Source organism: Perissodus microlepis, chromosome 13 (genome assembly GCF_051167445.1).
Source record: "Perissodus microlepis isolate ML-2025 ecotype Zambia chromosome 13, ASM5116744v1, whole genome shotgun sequence".
Lineage (NCBI taxonomy): Eukaryota > Metazoa > Chordata > Actinopteri > Cichliformes > Cichlidae > Perissodus > Perissodus microlepis.
The window spans coordinates 15,871,517-15,892,361 of NC_140473.1; the positions used below are offsets into that span (position 1 = coordinate 15,871,517).

The window sequence follows — 20,845 nt, forward strand, 5'->3', positions numbered from 1 at the left end:
CCTGCCTGTGGAATAAGTCATTTGTCAGGCACAGATCATATTAAATGCGCAAACAAGGCCAAATTCCGAAAATAGGCCAAATTCAATTTAGTCTGGAAAACACTGCTGGCTTTTTCTCCTGTTGACAGAGTTCACTTCTCTTTACTGTTTATCACTGTTTTTCTCATAAGATTAAAAACCTTATTCTGCCGCTTTAAAGTCAGAAAGGTATTTGTATTCGGTTTCACATCATCATGTTATGGATTTCAGAATGGTCTGCCTCCAGATGTTGGAAGTGCTGCTGTCAAGCAGCCTCAGAAACCCCAGACCAGAGGCCTGTTCTCTGATGATGATGAAGATACACAAGTAAGGCTCTCAGACATCAGTGGGTAAAATTAAAAACAGCACTGGTACATTTTATTACACTATAAATATGTTTTGCCTTCCACAGGTATTTTCAACCAACATTAAGAGTCAGTCTAAGCCTGAAACTACAGGCCAGAGCAAACCCGCCAAGGCTCCTTTGTCTTTATTTGACGATGAGGATGAAGAGGTGAAAATATTTCTTCACAAACTTAAATGAAGTTAGTCTTATTTTGGTGAGACTGCATCACTATAATCTGATGAATCTTCTGCTTGCAGGATCTGTTTGCCTCTGTAGCTAAATCTAAACCAAAACCGCCTCAAGCTAAAGCCTCCACACCACAGCCCACTAAGCCTGTGTCCAGTTCACTCTTCAGTGATGACGAGGTATGAATATATACAAAAAAAACCCAAACATTCCAATTCTTCCTCCCAGCACTTTATTTAATGTTGGATTATTTTCTCAAATGACAGGACCAATGGCTAAGTTCAAAAAGTAGTGCAACAAAACCAGAGACCAAGACTGGAGGTATGAAATCCAGTGCAAGTGCCCCATCCAGTCTCCCCAGTGCCAAACCAGCTCAAAAGAGCACCCTCTTTGACGACGATGAGGATGATTTGTTTGCTCCAACAAAAGAATCAAGGTATTTACAGCATTAATGACTTTCTCTTCCTCCATGCAGAATATTTCTACTCATTGTAGAATGACTTTGATCTTAGTCTACTGTAATAAAGTAAAACTTTTGCAACGCTCTTTGACAGGATTTCTTAAATATCCTCTTGTTTGCCACTCTTTATAGTAAGACAAAGCCGCAGAGGGTTGCTCTCTTGTTCGAAGATGAGGGTGGTGATGATGATGAAGATAAAGGTTCCCTCTTTGGCATCAAACATGCTGCTAACACAAATGCAGCAACCCCAGCGAAAGTGAGTGCACTCATGATTTGTTTTGGGGGTTTTTTGTATTTAACATTTGCTTTGATGCTTCGCTCCAGTGATCTTTAAAGGGGTCTTTCATTTGAAAAAGCATCAGCAAACAGTAGTGATATTTAAACTGAGATTCTATGTAATATATGACACCCTTTTGTTGTATTCAGACCAAATTCTATAAATAACTCTTTTTTTTATTTTTTATTTTTTATTTTATTTTTTTTTTTAGAGACCTGATGTGACCTCTCAGTCGTCCTCGGTCTTACAGAAGTCTGAGGAGGTTGCAGTTTCTGTGACAGCATCAAAGGACAAGCCATCAGTGCAGGAGAAACCTGCAACAAAGAACACTGAGCCAGTAACACCACCATCATCGTCAGAGAGCAGTGAAAGTAAAAAGAAGCCTGCTGGAGCTGTGAGTCTTTTTGGAGGCATTAATGTTCTCCCGAACAAGCCGACTAAGAGCCCGTTGGACGAAGACGATCAAGATGACATCTTCCTGTCTAAAGACAGCCCACCAACAAATGTCAAAAAGGAGGAAAAGAAGGAAGAGAAAGTGAAAACAAAGACCGTTAGTCTATTTGATGATGAGGAGGAAGATGAACGGGATTGGAATAATCCAATATTTACGCCCAGTAAACCCACAACAAAAAACACTGTAAAGGTTTGTCTGCTTCAGAAGAATTGATTGAATTGCATGATTTTATTTCTCTTGTAGTAACTGTTAAAAAAGTCTGTCTGGATATTATTTTATAGTCTATAGAGGAGCGACCGCAGGCAACGAGCACCGGGGTGTTCCAGGATGAAGAGCTGCTGTTCAGTCACACACAGCAGAAGGACAACGACCCAGATGTTGACCTATTTGCCACTTCACCAAAAACTACAGTCAGTATATTTGATATGATTTGTACGTCTATCTTGTCCCTGTAGATAACATATTTTACTTAGCTACATGGTGTCTCTAAAAGCAGATATGTTCTTTTACTAGAGTTCCAAGCCTAGCTCAGTGAAGCCAGCAGCACAGAGTCTGTTTGCAGATGATATTGAAGATGACCTCTTCAGCTCCATCAAGCCAAAAGCTCCTCCGGTACCAGTATGATTATTTTTAGCAATTAGATTTTGGGCTTCTGTTGTGGTAGGAAAACATATCAGTTGTGTTAATGTCAAGTAAACTCAAAACCCAGAAATCCAATCCCTCCTTTTCATTCTTAGAAAGTAGCAGAGAAGCCCAGTAAGCCTGTTGACAAAGCACCACTCGCAAGTCCAGACCCTGTATCAGAGACTGAGGTTAGACTGAATTGCCCATATCATGCTTTCTTCCTTCTAAGTTTTTACTTTTTATGTATTTTTTTTAAAATGGTTTTCAGTATGTTGTGATAGACGCACTTATTTCATAGTTTCCCTTATTGAAATACAGTGCTGTTTCTAGCTGAACACAAGAAATGCCAACTTTTGGATTAAATTCTGACCTCTAATTTGCTGTAATTTGACCACACAGAAACCCGCACCGAGCCCTGTAAAACCAAAAGATTCCTCATCGAAGATTGGGAAGCTTCAAGTAATATTTTTGTTTTCATTGAATCAAACGTCCTCATTCCTGACATTTCACTCTTGATTCCTTCTGAGGAAAGCTTGTTCCCACTTACAGGTCTTTCTTTTTAAGGTTTCCTTCTGTCTGGGCTTTTTTAAAAAAAAATATATATTCCACCTTAAGATCTTCAAAATGAAGCATATTGTCTGCTTTGATTTGTATGTATTAAACAGAGAACAAACACCTGCTACTTTGCAGTTTCACTTGTTGGCACTTACCCATCTTGTTCTTCCTTCACTTCCATCAACAGTTCTGGTTTCTCATTTCTCTCTGAATGATCTGCTGTTTGGAACTATGATGAGAAACTTCATGAATAGAGAATAGCCAGAAATGTCTATTTTTTGAGTCACATAATTAGTCTGTTTTAAAAAAGTTAGTATCATATTTGTGTTTTTCACTTTGACCCTATTTTGTTTGCATTCAGGCCAGTCTGATGATCAACCCTGCTGCGTTGCTCCCTGGTGCAGTACCCACTATGCCAGGAGATGCAAGTTTATTCCCTGGCATGGCACCCAGTTCCTCCTCTGGTGTATCCAGCTCAAGCTTGAGCCCAAGCCCTGCCACAACTCCTGCAGGAGCTGGACCAGACAGAGAGGGAGGCGTCAGCTTTGACACCCCGGTCCAGGTCACAACATTGCAGAGCGCACACAAGGTGTGTTTTTTGATTCCTGAGGCTTATTATTGTCTTTTTTTTTTTCTTTTCTTATTTTGGATTTCTGGGTTGACATTGTTAGTGTGAATCTTCTGTCATGCAGAGTCGCACCAAAGGTTCTGCACTTCGGAGACCCCAGTCCAGAGCAGCGAGGCAGCAAGCGGCCCAAAGATCTGTGGAGGATACAGAAGAGACCCTAGTTAGAAATGTTCTTGGGCCAAACCCCACTGTGTCTGGTTTAGTCTCACCTACATCGGACAAGTCTGACCATTTGCACGTCGATCCAACACTACCAAGCTTAACTGCACATACAGCCCTGCCTTCCTCTACACCTTCTCAACCTTTACCCTTTTCCACAACTGCTCAACCTTTACCCTCCCAAGCTTCCCCTAGACCATCTGAACTAAAACTACCAGTGTCCTCGAAGGCTGAAAAGAAAGACTCTGTAAAGGACAGTAACAGTAACAAGCTGCTGCTGTCTCCTGATGAGGATGACCTTTTTGGCTCTGACAGTCTGTTTGGGGGAACCTCAATCTCTAACAAATCCTCCACCAGGCAAACTTCTAAGGCGGTGCCCCCTCAGGCCAGTAGCGGGATGGGACTGAAGAAGGATAAAGATAAAACCACACTCCCATCCATTTTTGATGGCAACACTGATGACCTTTTTCAGAAGGTTAAGCCAAGACCGACTACTAAAAAAACCAAGGCAGCATCCTTTTTGGGAGAAGAAGAAGATGATGATGATGATGATGATGACATCTTTGGGCTGAGCAACAGCTCCACTCCCTCATCTACAAGCAGTAAAGAAATCAAGAACAGCAGTAGTTTTTCAAAGCAGGACCTCTTTCAGGTACCTTTCTTCTTATTTTATTTTTATGTAAATAAGATTGTCTGTGTCGTACTCCTAATGAGGTTTATGTCCTCAAACATTTGTCTGTTCTCAGGATGAAGTAGCCGCTGTGCCTAAAGTTAACAAGAAGCACAAAGAGAAGACCATCGATGCCAGCTTGTTTGATGATAACATAGACATCTTTGCTGACCTGACGGACACTTTAAAAACAAAAGAGAAGTCCAAGGCAAAGGGAGAGACCAAATCGATATTTGATGACGACATGGGTAAGCAACAATAAAATGCACGTGGTTATTTTTAATGGACATGTTCAATTTCGCCTTTTCTCTTGTCTGCCTGGCTTGTTTGACTAAATATTATGTATGCCTCTCTGTTCTTTAAAGATGACATTTTCTCAACAAGCACAATAAAGCCAGTGGCAAAGGCTCCCCCTAAAACAAAGAAAACAACACCATCCAAGGAGAACAGCAGTACCGCAACGGATTCAAGCAACATTTTTGATGATCCACTTAATGCTCTGGGCGGGAATTGAACTGTCGTTTCCACATAGCCAGATTTGTACAATTTGTGGATTCATTCTTTTGTCATTTGGATCATTGAAAGATATCAGATTTGCTGTTAATAGAGTATTTATTCATATAAATTCATATAAATAATGTGGCTTATTTTTGGCAATCAAAGTCAAATGAAAATAATTCCAGCTTTTCCAAAATCATCCTGTTGTCATTGTTATTTTATACTGTTAGTCTTTCCTATACATAATAGCACTTTATAAGCATACCATATGCTTAGCCTCGAAGTCTCCAGAACTTAAACGGCAACTGTTTTGTTTGCATCCATGGGCTTTGCCATGTGAGATTTCATCTCTTTAGGTTTGTGCCATATCATGTTTATGAGAAATCATTGTGTTTACTTACTATCTTAGGCATTTTTGACAATGTTTTTATTAAGGAAATTCACCCATTTCTTAACTTTGGTTGTGATTAAAAAGAAAATTCATTTTTAATAACTAAAAAGAAACATATTTTAAGGACCCTTATTGCCTGTGATTATTTCAGAGTCTGTGAATTTCATGTATGTTGTCTGTCTTTAGGTAGAGGCAGTTATGATTTTACGTTAAGATTAAGATTCTCTGATTTTATTTACTTTATTTTTATTTATTTATTTGTATTCTTTGGTTGAAGTCGCCAAAATTAAAGGTAAAAGGGGGGATTTTAATTTAGTTACATTTCTTGATTAAATTAAAAAATTAAGCTTTAACTCGTGATACCAAATTCTGTGCTTGACATAGCAGCCTTTTCTGTAGTATAAGAAGTGCTTGGTGACATAGAAATGTACAAATTGGTACACGTTTAGATAAACACATACATAAGATGAATGATTTTAAATGCACTTATTTATTTAGAAACTTGAAAAACAATACTAGTGATCTAAATAAATATTTTAAAGGTTTTAAGTCAGGTCTGATGGATAAACCGACTGCTGTACATAAACTGTATGCTTTGTTTAAGGGCTTCATGCTGTGTAAAGTGAAAGAATTTGGTGTTGTTCGCAACGATTCGTTGTCCCGCCCACCTCGTCGTTCGTCAATTGGTCCCTTTGTGTGTCAGTCAAGGGAAGTCGGAAAGGTGTTGTTCTCCGTCTTTGACAGGTATGTCGCCAACCGAGGGCCGCGGCGACAGATACGGGTCGACGGTTTGCTCCGTGTGTCGTTTTCATGGTTTAACACGATGAGGTGCTGCTTAATTTTGAATGTAACGGTGGCCTCGACGATGGACGGACAGAACTGAAGCCCGTGAAAGTAGCCTAGCAGTCTGCTAGCCAGCGGTTGAGAAAGCCATTGTTTGAGTTGTTGGCTAACATGGCAACGAAAGCTACCGTTAGCAGCGTCGGCTAGACGGGCTTCCCATCGTGTTATTGCAGCAGATACTGGTAAGCGGGTTTGATCAATACTGCGAACGTCATTCATGTTTACGCCGTATTGGGGAAAAAAGCTGCGGGGCGTTAAAACGGCCCGTATGACCTTTGCTTGTTAATGTTAGCTTCTGGAATTGTACTAAAACCATCAATCTCCGTTGTCAGGCAGCTAGCTAACCGAGTTCATGTCTTCCTACATGGCCCGTGGCTGCTTCTGTGGGTTTGTGGTCTTTTGTATACAGTTGGATATGGCTGAAGGCGATGTGTAGATATCTTTGTCTTTAAAACTGCAACCTAACAGGTTCCTTTAGCGAATGGGTTGTTTTTAGAAACTCCCTAATGTCTGAAAGAGTACACCAGAGGCCTCGTTTACCGAAATTTCTTAGACAAGACTATTCATATTCAGTTTTTATGCCATATATTTGGGCTCCACTGGTTACCAGCAGATAGACGCCTGTAGGGTCTCAAGTGAAGATGACGTGTTGCGTTCAAATGGCAATCTGGTTATAGTACGTTTTGAATCAGTTCAATCGAAACGAAAATGACAAATATACATATATTGCTGGTCTTTGTCCCTTCTCCCCCCTTTGTCTGTCTCTCTTAATAAAACTCATCTCACACAGGTTCTATCCTGGATGATGCTCTTTGAGTCATGTGACCGAAGAGCTGTGCTGTCAAAGGCTGTGGTCAGTCACAGGACACCTCATACCAATAATAGGCTTATGTAACACATCTGATCTTCTTGAATTTTGGCCAGGCCCTTTTAATGATGTCCTCAATATTTTATGAGAAGGTTCCATGTGTCTCCTGATACTAATAAAATCCTTTATCTTAAAATAGTTGCTAAATAATTACAAACACAACAATGCAGTTTCGCTTTTTAGGACAGTTTTTCATTACACGTGCAGTAATGACTGATGTAAATTTGTATACTACCAGTTGTCCATCGTTAGATATACGTCCCAATCATTAAAGCAAGAAAAAAAATGGTACAACATGCACGTGTAGACAAAAATGACCTTGATGCTTGACTGTGAATGCTCAACCCAATAGTAAGTGCCAGTGCTTCTACTTCTAAGTTGGTGTTGATTAAATGAAGGTTTTTCCACACTTTTGTTGTACATATACAATGACAATAAAAGGCTATGCTATTCTATTTTACATTGTGATGTTAACTTGTTGTTTCTTTCCTCACAGATGTGGTCATCTTGCATGATGTGCGACAGTTGTGAGGCCACTGAGCAATCTCTCTCTCCCTCATCTGGGGGCAGCCCCACCATTTCACCACCTTCCTAAAGTCATTCTCCCACTCTGCCAAGATGACCGACAGGAAGGAGCCTCCCTTCTTCAATGACGATAGCGTGGGAGCATTTCAATATAAGCTCCCTTTCTATGACACTATGGAGCTCTTCATAGAGACACTGACAGGGACCTGTTTTGAGCTGCGCGTGTTGCCCTTTGAGGCTGTCATTTCAGTCAAAGCGAAGATCCAGAGATTGGAAGGTACGGAGCTCACTAATGTTTAGTTTGTATGTTGCGGTAGTTTGCACTTCAGGGTAGGTTTGTTATCTTACAACACATATTATTGTACTGTTTGGAAAAAAAATGGATGCACAGATTATTGTAAAACCTTTGACATACATTTTGCCATCGTATTAGTCAGGTTTTTCTGAGGTGTTCTGCATTGCTCTGTAGAGACAGAGTTACACAATTCTGGATACTATAATTTTCTAGTTATTTGTATTGTTGACTTAAATTACAGATTGTTATCGAGTGTAATGAAGCTTAAAAATAAGTGGGGGGAAAAGAATCAAACTGCGTTTTTGCAATATTTATTACTGTATGACCTGATTAATCTTGATTGGGGTTGTACGGTTTAATTTGAAATCCGAATTATCCCCATTGGATGAAATTGGAAAAAATAAATTTGGAACGATCTGTCCTAATTTAAATCCCATGCCTCATGATCCAGCATTGGGTACTTGTTAAACTTACGGTCGCTCTGACCCAGAGCATTGCTATTGTTCCAGTTGTTTGTACAAAATGAGAGCAAAAGCGATGAGCTTGCTGAGTCACTTCGCCAAACTAATCTACAGTTTGTAGATACACTTTCCTGTGACATTCAAAACTATGTGAAAAGGTCAGTGTGTTTGCTGAATTTTCCTTATATTATCATTACCACAACAAATCTGCTGGCTTGTCTCAAGAGAAATGGCAGAGGCACCAAAAACGGACAGAAAATCTGTTCTGTGTTAGAAAGAATTTGGCCACATGGATTGTATTAGGACATAATTGTTTGTTTCCATTTATACAAATACATAGAAATCTTTTTTTTTTTTTTTAAACTCCCCCCAAAAATTTAAGGTTGCTTAGTAAAGCATCAAGCTGACCTTGAGTATCTGCATTCCTCCCCGCTATTCTTCATTTGTGGTCAGAAAGCCCTCTGCGTGTGATGAGGTCTGTCAGCCAGGCCTGCGTGTTTGTGAGCATATGAGCATATCACTCTGCAATGAAGAGACCACTGCTTGCTCACTAACGCTGGCTCACCTCCAGCACCAGGGCAGTGAGTTCACTGATTGTGGGCACAAAGAGCTTCCTGAGAGCTTCCTACTCATACACTGCTTCTTATTCCAAGCATTACCTCTAGAGAGCCTTTGTATTCAGTAGCCTGTCAGTCTTGTACTGGAGTTTTGTTATTTTGGTCCCACTTGGAATAATGTTTCAATTCAGACAGGTATTCAATAGTTTTAGATACAGCATTAGCTGACATTCTAGCTCATAAATAGTTTATTTTTATTTGCCTCCATGTTTAAGTCGTCATTGCTTCTGTGATTGCTTAGTTTTGTCTTTAGGGGGCAGACATTAATCATCTTTAGTCATGTGCAATTGCTTGTGATTGGAGCATGTCTGTCAGGTAATTGAACTTTGTCTATCAAATATGAACAGGTCCTTGTCAACTTTGGTTGTTTTCTCTCCTGCCTTCTCTCTGACTGTAAAGGTATCCCTGTTGCCCAGCAACACCTTATCTGGAACAATTTGGAGCTGGACGATGAACATTGCCTACATGACTACGGGTAAAACTGTTCTTCCTGACCCTTTGTGTCCTTCAGAGCACTGCTGTCAAGGCAAAATCACAAATACAGGGGAGCTTGTTAGAGCAGTTACAGACAGGAGGCATTTAAAAATTTTCTGTGAAAATTTAGTGTCATTTGGAGGTGCACATTAAAAGCCTTCCTACTGTGGTGGTGACTCACTTATAATTCACTTCAGCATGCTGTAGATGAGCCAGATATGTGGCATTGGGTGAGACAAACAGCATATTTGGAGAATTTGCCCTATCCACTCTTGTCAGTTTATGAGATGCAGAACTCATCCTTCAGTACTCTGCTGGCTGCAGATGGTGGTATTGTTATGAATGTTTGTCACTTAATTTTCCACATGAACAGCCTCTGGTGAGATCTCGTTCGGCTCCCCTATCACACTCTGCAGCATGCTTTTTAAGTTTGTGAAGCAGAGGGATAGAGTAGGCGATGAAACATCTGTTCATATGCGCCAAATGTTCCAGTGGGATTCCCGTTCCTGTACTTAAGTTCATCTGGAAAACATCCTGTCCCTTGAAGTGCTGTTTACTTTAAATCAGGCCCTCTGCTTCAGAAGTAAAGCATTTTACCCTCCAAGTACATGCATTATTTCCTTTTCTTTCATAATATTTGCACTGATATTACTGGTATGGCGTTTATGTATTAAGTATCATTTGATATGTGTTTGCAGCATTGCAGAGGGCTGCACTTTGAAACTGGTCTTAGCTATGAGAGGAGGCCCAATTAACACCAGGAGAGGTAAGAAGACTGACAAACTGTAGTCAGTGTTTTTATGCTTTTGGTTTTAATCTGCTTCCTTGTTTTTATTAAATTACATAAAGTGTCTTGTGTTTTTTGCCGTTTAAACCCCCTCTCTTCTTTTGTCAGTAACCATGGAGGATCCAGTTAAAGAAGTGGCTGACCTGATGGACAGCACAAAGGAGGAAGGCTGGGAGAAAAACCTGGCTAACAAGCAGGTCACGTTTGTGGTCTATCGTGAGGGGGACCAACTAAATGTCTTCCGTGTGGTCGACAGGGGAGATGGTACCCTGACCCCCGTATCTGAATCTCTGAGGTTGTCATAGTTTGTTTTATTTTTGATTTTATATCATCTTTCCACATACTGTAAATATGCACACAATTTGGATTGTGATTAGAAATTTGTACTCTTCATGGTCACATGATCATGCATGATAATAACCACAGCAGAAATGTTTCCGTTTCTTTTTAAAAAAAAAAAAAAAAAATTCACTGTGTCAATGTGTGAAGTATAATTATATTTATTTAGTTTTAGTTTTAGCTGTAGATTGTTACAGCTGAATTTTTTTCCCTTGTTTTTGTGTCAATTAAATGTTGTGACACTGAATTGCTAATGTATTTTTGTTTTTGTTGTCGTTGGGGTTTGTATTGTTTTTTTTGTTTTTTTTTTTATTTCTCTTCCCTCATTGTGTTTTCCAGTGGTGGCTCTGTGTTCAATGTGTATGCCGAAGAAGATGGAGAGAGTTCTACAGCTGCACAGCAGAGCCTTGAGAACTCCATCACTATGACCAAAATGAAGCTGCTCAAAGCCAAGATGGAGGACATGAACCTCAACAAGAAGGTAGGAACCTTTGAGATCAAAGAAAATCAATGAATGAATGAAAATCAGTTTTGTCATATGTCTGACATATTTTATCAGGCTGAGGCATGATACCGTGTATGCGGAAGTGAATATATAAACCTTGGATCCATTATCTGTGTTTGCCTTATGCGTACAGAGCTTTCTGTATTAAGATGTAATGCTCTTTCAGTCTTTGCTGCTTAATATTTTGTGTTGTAATGTTTTGATCTTTTTTTTTAATCAGGAAAGGAATAAAATCAAATTACATCTAATAGTCCAGTCACTTTTGATTAGTTCTGATTATTTTAAAGAGTGATAATGATATTTTTGCATGAAGCCAATATGAAGCACCAAACACTAATTTCCCTTCATTAGTAAGAGGGTAGAGCTGTGTTAGATTCAGCTGTGCTGGCCCTACATTTTCTTTATTGTGTAAATTTGATGAGTGTTAATCTTAAATCTAGTCAGTAGTATGATGGGTTTTTTTCCAACATGGGTAAATATACACTTAAGATAATCATCTGATATAACTCCGTCTATTCATTTCTGTCCATGTCTCTGTCTTGTAGAAGTCTGCAAAGGTAAAACCACGGGCCCCTGTCAGCCCTCATCCCTGTGGCAGCTCTTTTGGACCTTCCAACACTCGACACCATCATCGCCTCTTGCGCTCACTCCCTCAGATCAACCAGCCTTGGCAGTCAAATGCCCCTCTACCTCCAATTGTAGACCATGAATCCGTAGACCCCTCTCTGGCCTCTCCTGCTGCGACCTCTGCCCATCTGCCCATCCCTAGACGACCCCCTCCCTCTTTCTCCTCCCCGTCTTGTTATATGCTTCAGGAGGAGGAGCCATGGGAGACATGCCCACCTTTTGCCAAGATCCGCCCACCTCCTAAAGTGTCCCGGTTGGACATTGGCAGCACTAGGTTGATGAGGGACTGCGTATACCCTCAGCTCCCTCCATTGTGTACCAGGGGGCCACCTGATGCCACATTTGACCCAGTTGAACCTGTAGGGGAATCATTTGGGCTGGGTGTATTGGACGAAACTGTTGGGCTTGTAGCACCAACTCAACCTGGATCTCCATTTGGTGACTTGTCAGATCCTCTGAGTCTGGATGTGTCCACCCAGCCAGAGGGAGGTTGTCAGACCCGCGAGGTTGAGGCTCAGCACCAACTGCCACATTCCCCCTCCCCCGTTAGTCCCTGGACACGTGGGACAAATGAAACTCTCACCAGCAGAGCTGATGGGACACAGCTTAGCACATCCTTTCATATCAGCCCTCCCTCACCATTACCTGCCTCCACCTCACTGTCACCTTCAGCTAGACTGTTGTCTCAGCCTTTTGAGTCCACACTTTCCTGTTTACAGCCTAATCTTCAAGCACAATCCTCAGCAAAACAAGGCAGCACATCTCCTCACTCTTCAACCACCTTGTCAACTCATCCACCACGCATTCGTGGTGTTAAAGTAGAGTCACCTGGCAAAAGGCTAGAGCTCATCTCTAAGAGGGAAGCAAGAAACATCACTAAGGTGGCAAACCAAGCGTATAAGGAGCCAGTGGGGTCTCTCAATAGCTCGGAGCTCTTGGCTTCTCTTTCCACAAGGGCTCTAGACATCAGCGGCGGCGGCAGCAGGGACCGTATTGGAGAGAGTCTGGGACTTGCACTGGCTTTGTCTCCTGCAACTGCCTCAGGACAGGGCAGCCGTGGCTCCAGGCTGCCATCCATCCCTGCTGACAGACTTCTGCAGGATGATCACATAAGGCAAATGTCACCATTACCCCCAGCATCAGCTTCTTACATGGTGAGCACAGATAAGTGTCAGCATTAGCTGCTAAGATTGAATTTGTGGAATTGAGTTACCCTAAAAAGTTTTTGTTTGTTTGTTTGTTTTTTTAGTATTTGTGTGGTCAGCCAGTCTCATTGAAGTCATTCAAAACAATTTTTAGAAAATCATTTTTTTAAAGTTGAAGGCTGCAGTTGTTTTAGTTTTACACCCTGTAAAAACATTTAATATTTCTGCTCTTTTCTCAGACCACCAGCACTCTTGCATCAGCTGGAGGAGTCATGACTTCATTTGGGACTATAGGTAAGGGACACGCAAACGACATTAGCGTTTATAAAGTACTAGCTTAAGAAATTTTAGCATTGTTGTGGTTTGAATGGACATCTGAGTTGTGAATTTTGAAGCAAAGTGCAACATCATTTGCTATGCTCTGGTGGTATAGATTGTAAATGAACAGTTGTGAGTTAACATGGTGTCCTTTTATAGGCGCAGTCACATACAGACAGTGTAGCTGAGTAGAAGACCTTAGTGTGTACTGTGTCAGCGCTACAAGAATTTTAATTCTCCAAGCAAAATGCTGACTTATTTGTAAGTTGCTACTTTGGTCTGTTAAAAAAATGAATTAATACATGCTGACCAATACACTGAATAATGAGGACATGATTATCACAGGTGGGGGATTGAGCCAATGAATAATTTAAGCATAAAAAAGACACCTAATGAGGAACCAGTATTGTGCCTACTTACAGCTGACAATTTCGCAAAAAAGCAACTTTAATTTGTATCTTTGGACACTTTATTACTAGCAGCATAGGCATAGTTTGGGCCTAAATGGTGGGGATCTTGTCATAATTGATGGAATTATGAACACAGAATACTGTCAGATTCTGATCCACCACGCAGTACCATCTGGAAAGCAGAGCTTTGAATGTACTTCAAGAAGCCTGGAGTCCTGATGACTATGTAAATAAATTACAAGAAAGCTTTCCTAAGAGAGTTCAGGCTGTGTTAGAACTGGACAATCTGTTTTTGCCTGACATACTATATGTCTGCTGTGTCTCTTTTCCATTTTCCTAGCTAAAGAAATGAGGGGCAGCTCAAGACTTTTGTATAGTACTGTGTACAAAATTGTGTGTGTGTTTCTACCAGGGATAGGGTAGGGTTTTTGTTTCTTTTTGGGGTTTGACCCTTCCATGTTGATGTCTTCAATCAGGATCTGAAAAAGTAGGGATAGTTTGTGTATATTATCACCTAAAGTGTTGCCTCAAAGTTATCAAGTGCCTCCTTCATGGTTTCTTTAAAAGCAAATCTATCTTCCACTTCAGTGTAAAAAGAGGAGTCCTGTACCATCTGCCTCAGTACTAATGGAGGATATTCTCACATTACAAACAGTATAGTACATTTAGCTCAGGGGTTTTTCTTGTTTTCTCACCAAAGTTCTTTACATCATTCAGGGGTTTTTAAGAAAAAACCTTTCTAAACTCATTTTGAGATTTTTTTTTTTTCCTATGGCAAAAAATCTGTTGTTTATGCTTAAACTGAGAAATCAAATTTATTTATTTATTAAATTTTGGGTTTGTTTCGAAAAAAAGATGTAATTATTGAAAAGCTTTTTGATTTTATAGTGTTAATTTCGTTTTTTTGTCGTTGTTTTTTTGTCATTTTAGCTGTGACAGGACATAGCAGAGAGTAGGCAGGAAAGCAGAGACAGAGTGGGCTGAACGACAGGCTGGAATTGGTTTAAGCAATACTCAAGCTCAAGCCCCTGCAGCAAGGTCTCTAGATTTTGTTATATGCAGTTGGTCAGTCAAGGTAACTATAGAGGTGCACTTTAGGTTGTGTGTGTCCTGAACTGCTTTCCAGAGTCTTCCTTAGAACAAGGCTGGTAAAGTTATGGCAACACTTTCTCTTATGATGCTATTATTTCCCAGTAATAAATTAAGTTTTTAATTTGTTACTCCTTAGCTAAATGAGTGAACCAATGAGTGCGTGAGGCTTTTACTGTCTGTCCCTCCCTACACAATTCACAAGAATCACTCTGCTTCCTTTAATATTGGTCAGAATTTAATCAAACTTGAACACAAAGATCAGCTAATGGGACAGTTTTGCTTGAGCACCCGAGTTATGCTCAAGGTCACATTTGTTGTTCCTGCGATTTTAATTGTCGTTAATTTCTATACTTCACATATTACGGTAACCTATAAATTGGATCGTGATCTACTAATGATTGTGAGCTAGATAAGCTACTGAACATCACTGATCTGGTTGTAGAGCCTCAACTGTCCAATTATAAATAATTATATAGAAAATACATAGGGCCTGTGTATTAAAACTCATTTCACCTTGCATGCGCTTCTGATTTATGAAGGTATCAGATAAACCAACTTCCACAAACCTCTTACGGTGCTCCATTAAATCACTGGAACCTTTATTCTGACACCAGTGACTGATCTATGGCAGAACATCAGAAATGCTAGTCTCCCTCTGCTGTGTACACACAAATTTACATATCAGCTCCCCTGAATTAAGTGAGCACTATAAAGATTAGAAAAATTAATTGGGAACACACATAATTAAATGTAAACAATATGAAGTTCGGCTTACTACAAAAACCCAATGTGGATAATGCGAGTGACACTGGCTGTAGCTGAACACTGTCTGGTAGCAGACACATGATGGCATACAGAAGAAAGTGTACAAAACAAATAAAAATCCAATCCCATACCCCAACCTGCTTGACGGCAAGCTTGCTGTACTTTGATCACAGAGCCGTCAGTTTTATCTGTATGTTCCCACATCCCCTTTGGCTCACAGAGCTGAATGCTTCCACAGACAGGATTATCACGGGTACACGCTGACAAAATAGTGTTTCCTGACTAAAGAAATGAATCATGTATTTTATGCTGGGTTTCTTCATAGAAAGATATTTGATGCAAAAACGCAGACTGTTTGCTTATTTTGTTTGTTTGTTTTTATTGCCTAAAACTATAATTACAACAACACATCTGGTTTCCCTCAACAATTTTTACAATGCAAACTTTATTAAAACCAACCTTAAAATAACTGTGAAGACTTGCTTAGAAACTCTTGTTAAAATAACACCATTGTGATTTTTGTTTTTACCGGTTGACATTGCTGAAATAATACACGATATGAAAATAACTCTATGCACTCAGTTAAAAAGGAAAAGGGTCAGAGAAAAGCCCGATGGCTGAGCTTTCTGAGACTGAAAAACATTTTTGGTCACCCTCCAGTTCGTGATGTCACAACAGGTGTTTTGCCTTTTGACAGCTGGTGAAAACAGCTGCTTGATGTGCCTGATGCAGTTTAGTGAGAAGTACAACATTCCCCAGAGCATTAAATGATGAGAAGTGCTCTTTTCCTCTTTTTTGTGACTCCTGTGTTGATCTAGCGTTTTTATTCCTCTGTGACTGCTGCGATGGATCTAACCTGAGCAAATTTGAGGTATAGGGAAGGTTAAAAGGGTCTAAATTACAGGGAAGTGATTTGTCAAAAAGTGAAAAATGTGCCTAAGATATTCAGTTGCGCTTTGTGCACACATTTTAAAACAAAAAAGCTGGGAAACATACCATCATGATGTGCCCTGTTGTTTGATTTTTGTGATACCTGTACATTAAATTGAAATCCATATTGGAATAATCTTTGTATGCACTCGTTTCTTAGTACAGGCGTATATTATATTCCCTTTTAAAAGATAGTGACTTGTAAGCATCAAAAAGAACATCAATTCCATAGTGCTGTTGCTGGATGATGGGAGATATGAGCATGAAACATCTAGGACCCAGATTGACAGCAAGGAGGATTAGAAATTCCTTCTGCAATCAATAATTAACCACAAGCGCAGATAAGCTGTCACCTAAGAAAATACAAGTCGGTGGAGAAAGGGATGGTTATTGATAAGATTTCGGAACACTACCGGTTTTGAGGCTTCAGCTGGATGGAAGATGTGAACGGCTTTTAGGGTTAATGATCTGTCTGTGTTAGGCTGATGTGTTAAATGTAAGAAGACTGACTCTTGCTTTTTATTGTTGTTGTTTTTTTTTGTTAAACATACATGATTACAGGTGCATAACGGCTCTGTAGTTTAGTGGTTAATGCATTTGCTTGGCAAGCAAAAGGTTAGTAGTTTGATTCTAGCGGGAGACACAAATTCTCTTTTGGGAGTTGCCAAATCAAACGTGGAGTTACCCACTGTGACGAGCAAACAGCCAAATGTAGCTTTATGACTATGGGTCCATACGCTTTTGGCTTGCACTGTTTTGTCTGATCAGCCGTTCGTCTTTGGCAACTGTCTTATAAATAAATAGTCTTTCCTCTTCTCTCAGGCACTCCAACATACCACCTACCTCCAGTCAAGGCTCCCACAGGCACTAAGAAGAAGAGCTCAAAGCACTGCTTCCTCTGTGGCAAGAAGACTGGCCTGGCCACCAGCTATGAGTGCAGGTACAAGTACCAGCCGCATTTCCAGCTGCGCTCACTCACACAGTTGCTGTCTGCCTCTAAATCACATCTCACCCCTGGTTTTGTCAGTCTCGTCCTTGAAGCGAGCCTTTTAGTACAAAGCGGTCTTTTCGTTGTTCGTCGTTTTGTCCTACTGCCATATCCCCAATGATAACACATCTCTGTGCGCTGCTTGTTCTGTCACAAGTTATTAGCTTTATCAAAGTTTCTCCTCACCACATTAATATGGATTACTTGTCCCTCTCGGGCCTTGTCCAGGGCGTACACACTGAATCTGATGCAACACTGTGTAATCTCTTAACATTTAACACTTGAAGTGGTTATGTTCCCAACTACTGCTTTAGTCAAACTGTAAGCCTTTGTGATTAAACGAGTAATGTAATTTACTCTGTTAGTGCTAATAAATGAATCAAATTGGAGGGCAGAAGAGGTGTAACCACACTTAAGGAACTGTTTAGTAAGGAAAGAAAATCTAGACTTTGCATTTACACATTTATGCAGCAAACAGCCTGCTGAAGGGGGATTTTGTTATTTGTTTTTTAATTTACTGACTATCAAGTCTCAAGAGGAATGTACTATAAAAATATATATTTTGCATACAAACTTGAATGTTTATTTAAATCTTACAGGTGCGGTCAGAACTTCTGTGCAGTTCACCGCTACGCAGAGACACATGACTGCACTTATGATTACAAGGGTGCCGGACGGCGCTTTCTGCAAGAGACCAACCCCCTTATCAGTGCTCCCAAGCTGCCTAAGATCTAAACTTGCAACCTTGTCTCAGACGTGGGGATGAGGAGTGAAGAAGTTTAAAACTTGCAGGATGGAAGCGATTCTGCAAATGAATTTGTAAAAGAAAGAATGAACTTTTACACCACTGTGTGCTCTTTTTAATCAGCCAAGTTTGCTAAAATTTAAATAAAATATTCTGTAAAGCCAAGTGTGAACAAACCAGTGGACTGAAACGGCACAGAATTATCACCTCTTGATAATGTGAAAGTGTATCCCCCCCCCTTTTTTATCTGTTGCCTTTTTTTTCATTGCATTAAAAAAAATCTGTGCATGTACGTAGGTAGTTTTTGCTAAATATATCTGCTGCACGTTCAGACATACCTATTTTAGGCTTTTGTTGGGTTTTTTTGTTGTTTGTTTTTAATCGGGGCGACTTCATTTGACAAGTCTTTGAGAGATGCACTTTAGAACTATGATATTTATATATTTGACTTTCCTTGTGAGGGAAAGGTGGCGTACGTTTCTGTGTTTGTCTTACTGTTAGTTGTCCTCTTCAATATTACTTTTTTTGTATTCTGCACATTTAAATATCTTTCTTACATGGGCACATACATACCGGCATCACTAATAAAATCTTCCTAAAAAGAGAACCGTACACCCACCTAATGATAAAATACTTAATATTTATTAATGATTTATTTAAATTACAGGTTGGTTTTTAAAAATAGGGTTAAGTATGCAGTGTGTGTAGGTGTGGATGTCAGTAATCTGTTTGCCTATTGAGTAAACTGTATTAGGAGTGGGTGTTGGTTATGGTATTTGTGTCTACAGTGAGGTGGTTGCCATTTTAAAAAAAAAAATAAAAAAATCTTTTGTAAGTCTTTTTTTATTGCTCAGCTGTTTCAAAAACTTTAAATGCTCGTAAAGTATCTACAGGGGTTTGATCTAATAAAGTTTCTTTCCAGAAAGTTTCTTTCTGTGCCTCATTTTTGTTTGGCTGAAATCCAACAGCTGGTCTAAAATTATCATTCTGATAGAAGACTTTGTTTTCTTGAGGGAAATGTTTATTTCACCCTCTTACCGGAGCTCCTCTTGTCATTTCCACGCAGTTTCTTCAAGCTTCACTGTTTCAGTTCCTCAAGATTTGCAGACTGAATATTTGACCTTTCTCTCCCAGTAATAGTCCTCATCACGGTGCTGTGAAGTATGAGGGGAAAGGGTTTCTGTTTCTTGTCATTAAATAACCCCTCCTGCCAAGTCAGACCCTCAGCTAGCTCCTTAGTGACAAGTTGAACATTTTTAAACCTCAGTAAATGTATAAGCTTGCCTTCATGAGCTAAGTTACTGGTTAATGGCAAGCTTGAACCTTGGTGGTTCCTGGGTTGTTCCTGAATATCTATAAATCATTAAAAGCGCAGAATTAGCATGACATCCATGCCCATGATGAGTATATGTAAACTTTGAGAGACAAACACAAATGTCTTTTTATTTTCATCACATGCTTGAAGCTTTCTGATCTGGTTGAGACATTAAAGCAAATTGCTTGAAAGCCTTCTCATCACATATTTAAATGTCCACCCATTATCAATGCTCAGAGAGAGAGCTGTAGTTTTACATGCACACATCTAAAACACAGGTTAATCCTGTGGAGTGGGGCTAGTTCAGCAGTCAGTAAATATGAGAACACTCTTGTTGCTCAGAACAGAAATATGTTGTCTTTGTTTGCTTGTGATTCACTCCGATGAAATGAATGAAAAGTGGGGGGCTCTATTTATTATTCACTTTACTCCCACTTTGGGTGCTGTTCCTGTGAAGCAAACAAACCCTGTCCTGAATCACGTCTCGCTGTTTTCATCCCCACTTTCCTCCTTCGTGTTGCCTGGCTTTGATCTGCTATAATTGGGCTGTGCAGCATATACTGCTTATTCTCTCTTGGCAGATAAATGCACCTAAACCTGGAGATGGGCAGGTACTTTAAAAAAGTAAAAAGGATGAAGTTTATAACCTAATAATGCATCAGGCTGATTTCATTTCAAACTCATCAGTGCAGCAACAGGAGGCAGTAGATTGGTGAAAGTGGTGAAACTAATACATGAAAATGTAGTTTTTAGAACATTAAACGGAAATTAGCAAGCTACTGGCTGAGTAGTCAGAGGTGGATTCAAGTGGTGGTGATGGCTGCCGTAGGCTAAAGTCTGGCTACTGCGTGTGCCGTCTCATCAATGCCTTTCATCGCTTCTCCAAATCTCTGATTTATGACCAAATATGTGCAAAGCTCATTACAGTCTTATGAACCTTAGCTGTAGTCAGGTGGGAAGTACAGTGAGTATGGTGTGTGTGTGTGTGTGTGTGTACACATAATAGCATCAGCGTGTCAATTGCAAACATGTTGTGGTTTTTTCCTTTTCATTATTTTGGTATACACAAAGTTTTATCAGTTGATGACTATATAAAAACCCTACTCTGTAAAATTGCTGGTAGTGTCCTGACCTGAAATAGTGGCTGACTTTCATAGCCTGTTGTGCTGTAGCATGCAGATAAACAGAAAACAAACTGGCCTCAGCTGGTTCTGGTGTTCCACTGGGAGCACTGCTAAGGTAAGGAGGTTTCCCAGAAACTTTTAGAAAACAGCCAACAAACTTTTAAACAGCCACTGACCTAAAGGTACAAGCTTACAAATTGAACTTTACAGAACTTACTTGGATTTAAGGCACATTATTTTGGCTTAGTTTTGGAGACAATACATTTTTTAGGAGAGCCTGCAACACAAACTGTGTTGCTGAGCATGAAAGATGTGGATTTTTTTTGTGGATTATGAAAGTGCAACACTAAGTCAGTGCAGTAGTTTTTCCAATAGGGGATTCTTTTCATTCCCACATGATAGAGCA

The 20,845-nt window shown here is 39.9% G+C and overlaps 2 protein-coding genes across 6 annotated transcripts in view; both read left to right on the top strand.

Moving 5' to 3' along the window:
* washc2c (WASH complex subunit 2C) overlaps nucleotides 1-5,392 on the top strand; it is an 11,682-nt gene extending 6,290 nt beyond the window's left edge. For 3 of the 5 annotated variants that reach the window (XM_084949581.1, XM_084949583.1, XM_084949582.1), the window contains 14 exons: nucleotides 250-345; nucleotides 431-532; nucleotides 622-729; nucleotides 817-986; nucleotides 1,143-1,266; nucleotides 1,499-1,930; nucleotides 2,023-2,151; nucleotides 2,255-2,353; nucleotides 2,479-2,553; nucleotides 2,765-2,824; nucleotides 3,282-3,509; nucleotides 3,613-4,359; nucleotides 4,454-4,625; nucleotides 4,743-5,392. In XM_084949581.1, coding sequence (XP_084805707.1) covers nucleotides 250-345; nucleotides 431-532; nucleotides 622-729; nucleotides 817-986; nucleotides 1,143-1,266; nucleotides 1,499-1,930; nucleotides 2,023-2,151; nucleotides 2,255-2,353; nucleotides 2,479-2,553; nucleotides 2,765-2,824; nucleotides 3,282-3,509; nucleotides 3,613-4,359; nucleotides 4,454-4,625; nucleotides 4,743-4,891 — 2,691 coding nt within the window. In that variant the 3' untranslated portion in view covers nucleotides 4,892-5,392. The remainder of the gene's footprint in view (nucleotides 1-249; nucleotides 346-430; nucleotides 533-621; nucleotides 730-816; nucleotides 987-1,142; nucleotides 1,267-1,498; nucleotides 1,931-2,022; nucleotides 2,152-2,254; nucleotides 2,354-2,478; nucleotides 2,554-2,764; nucleotides 2,825-3,281; nucleotides 3,510-3,612; nucleotides 4,360-4,453; nucleotides 4,626-4,742) is intronic. The other 2 variants (XM_084949584.1, XM_084949585.1) reach the window with 2 other exon arrangements.
* A 560-nt stretch (nucleotides 5,393-5,952) lies between these two features.
* Nucleotides 5,953-18,925, top strand: zfand4 (zinc finger, AN1-type domain 4). Its single transcript, XM_084949586.1, has 9 exons — nucleotides 5,953-7,779; nucleotides 9,275-9,350; nucleotides 10,048-10,115; nucleotides 10,245-10,431; nucleotides 10,815-10,956; nucleotides 11,526-12,761; nucleotides 12,992-13,046; nucleotides 17,090-17,207; nucleotides 17,855-18,925. Exons 1-9 carry the CDS (start codon nucleotides 7,596-7,598, stop codon nucleotides 17,988-17,990), a joined length of 2,202 nt encoding a protein of 733 aa, XP_084805712.1. The 5' UTR covers nucleotides 5,953-7,595; the 3' UTR covers nucleotides 17,991-18,925.
* The last annotated feature ends 1,920 nt before the right edge of the window (nucleotides 18,926-20,845 follow it).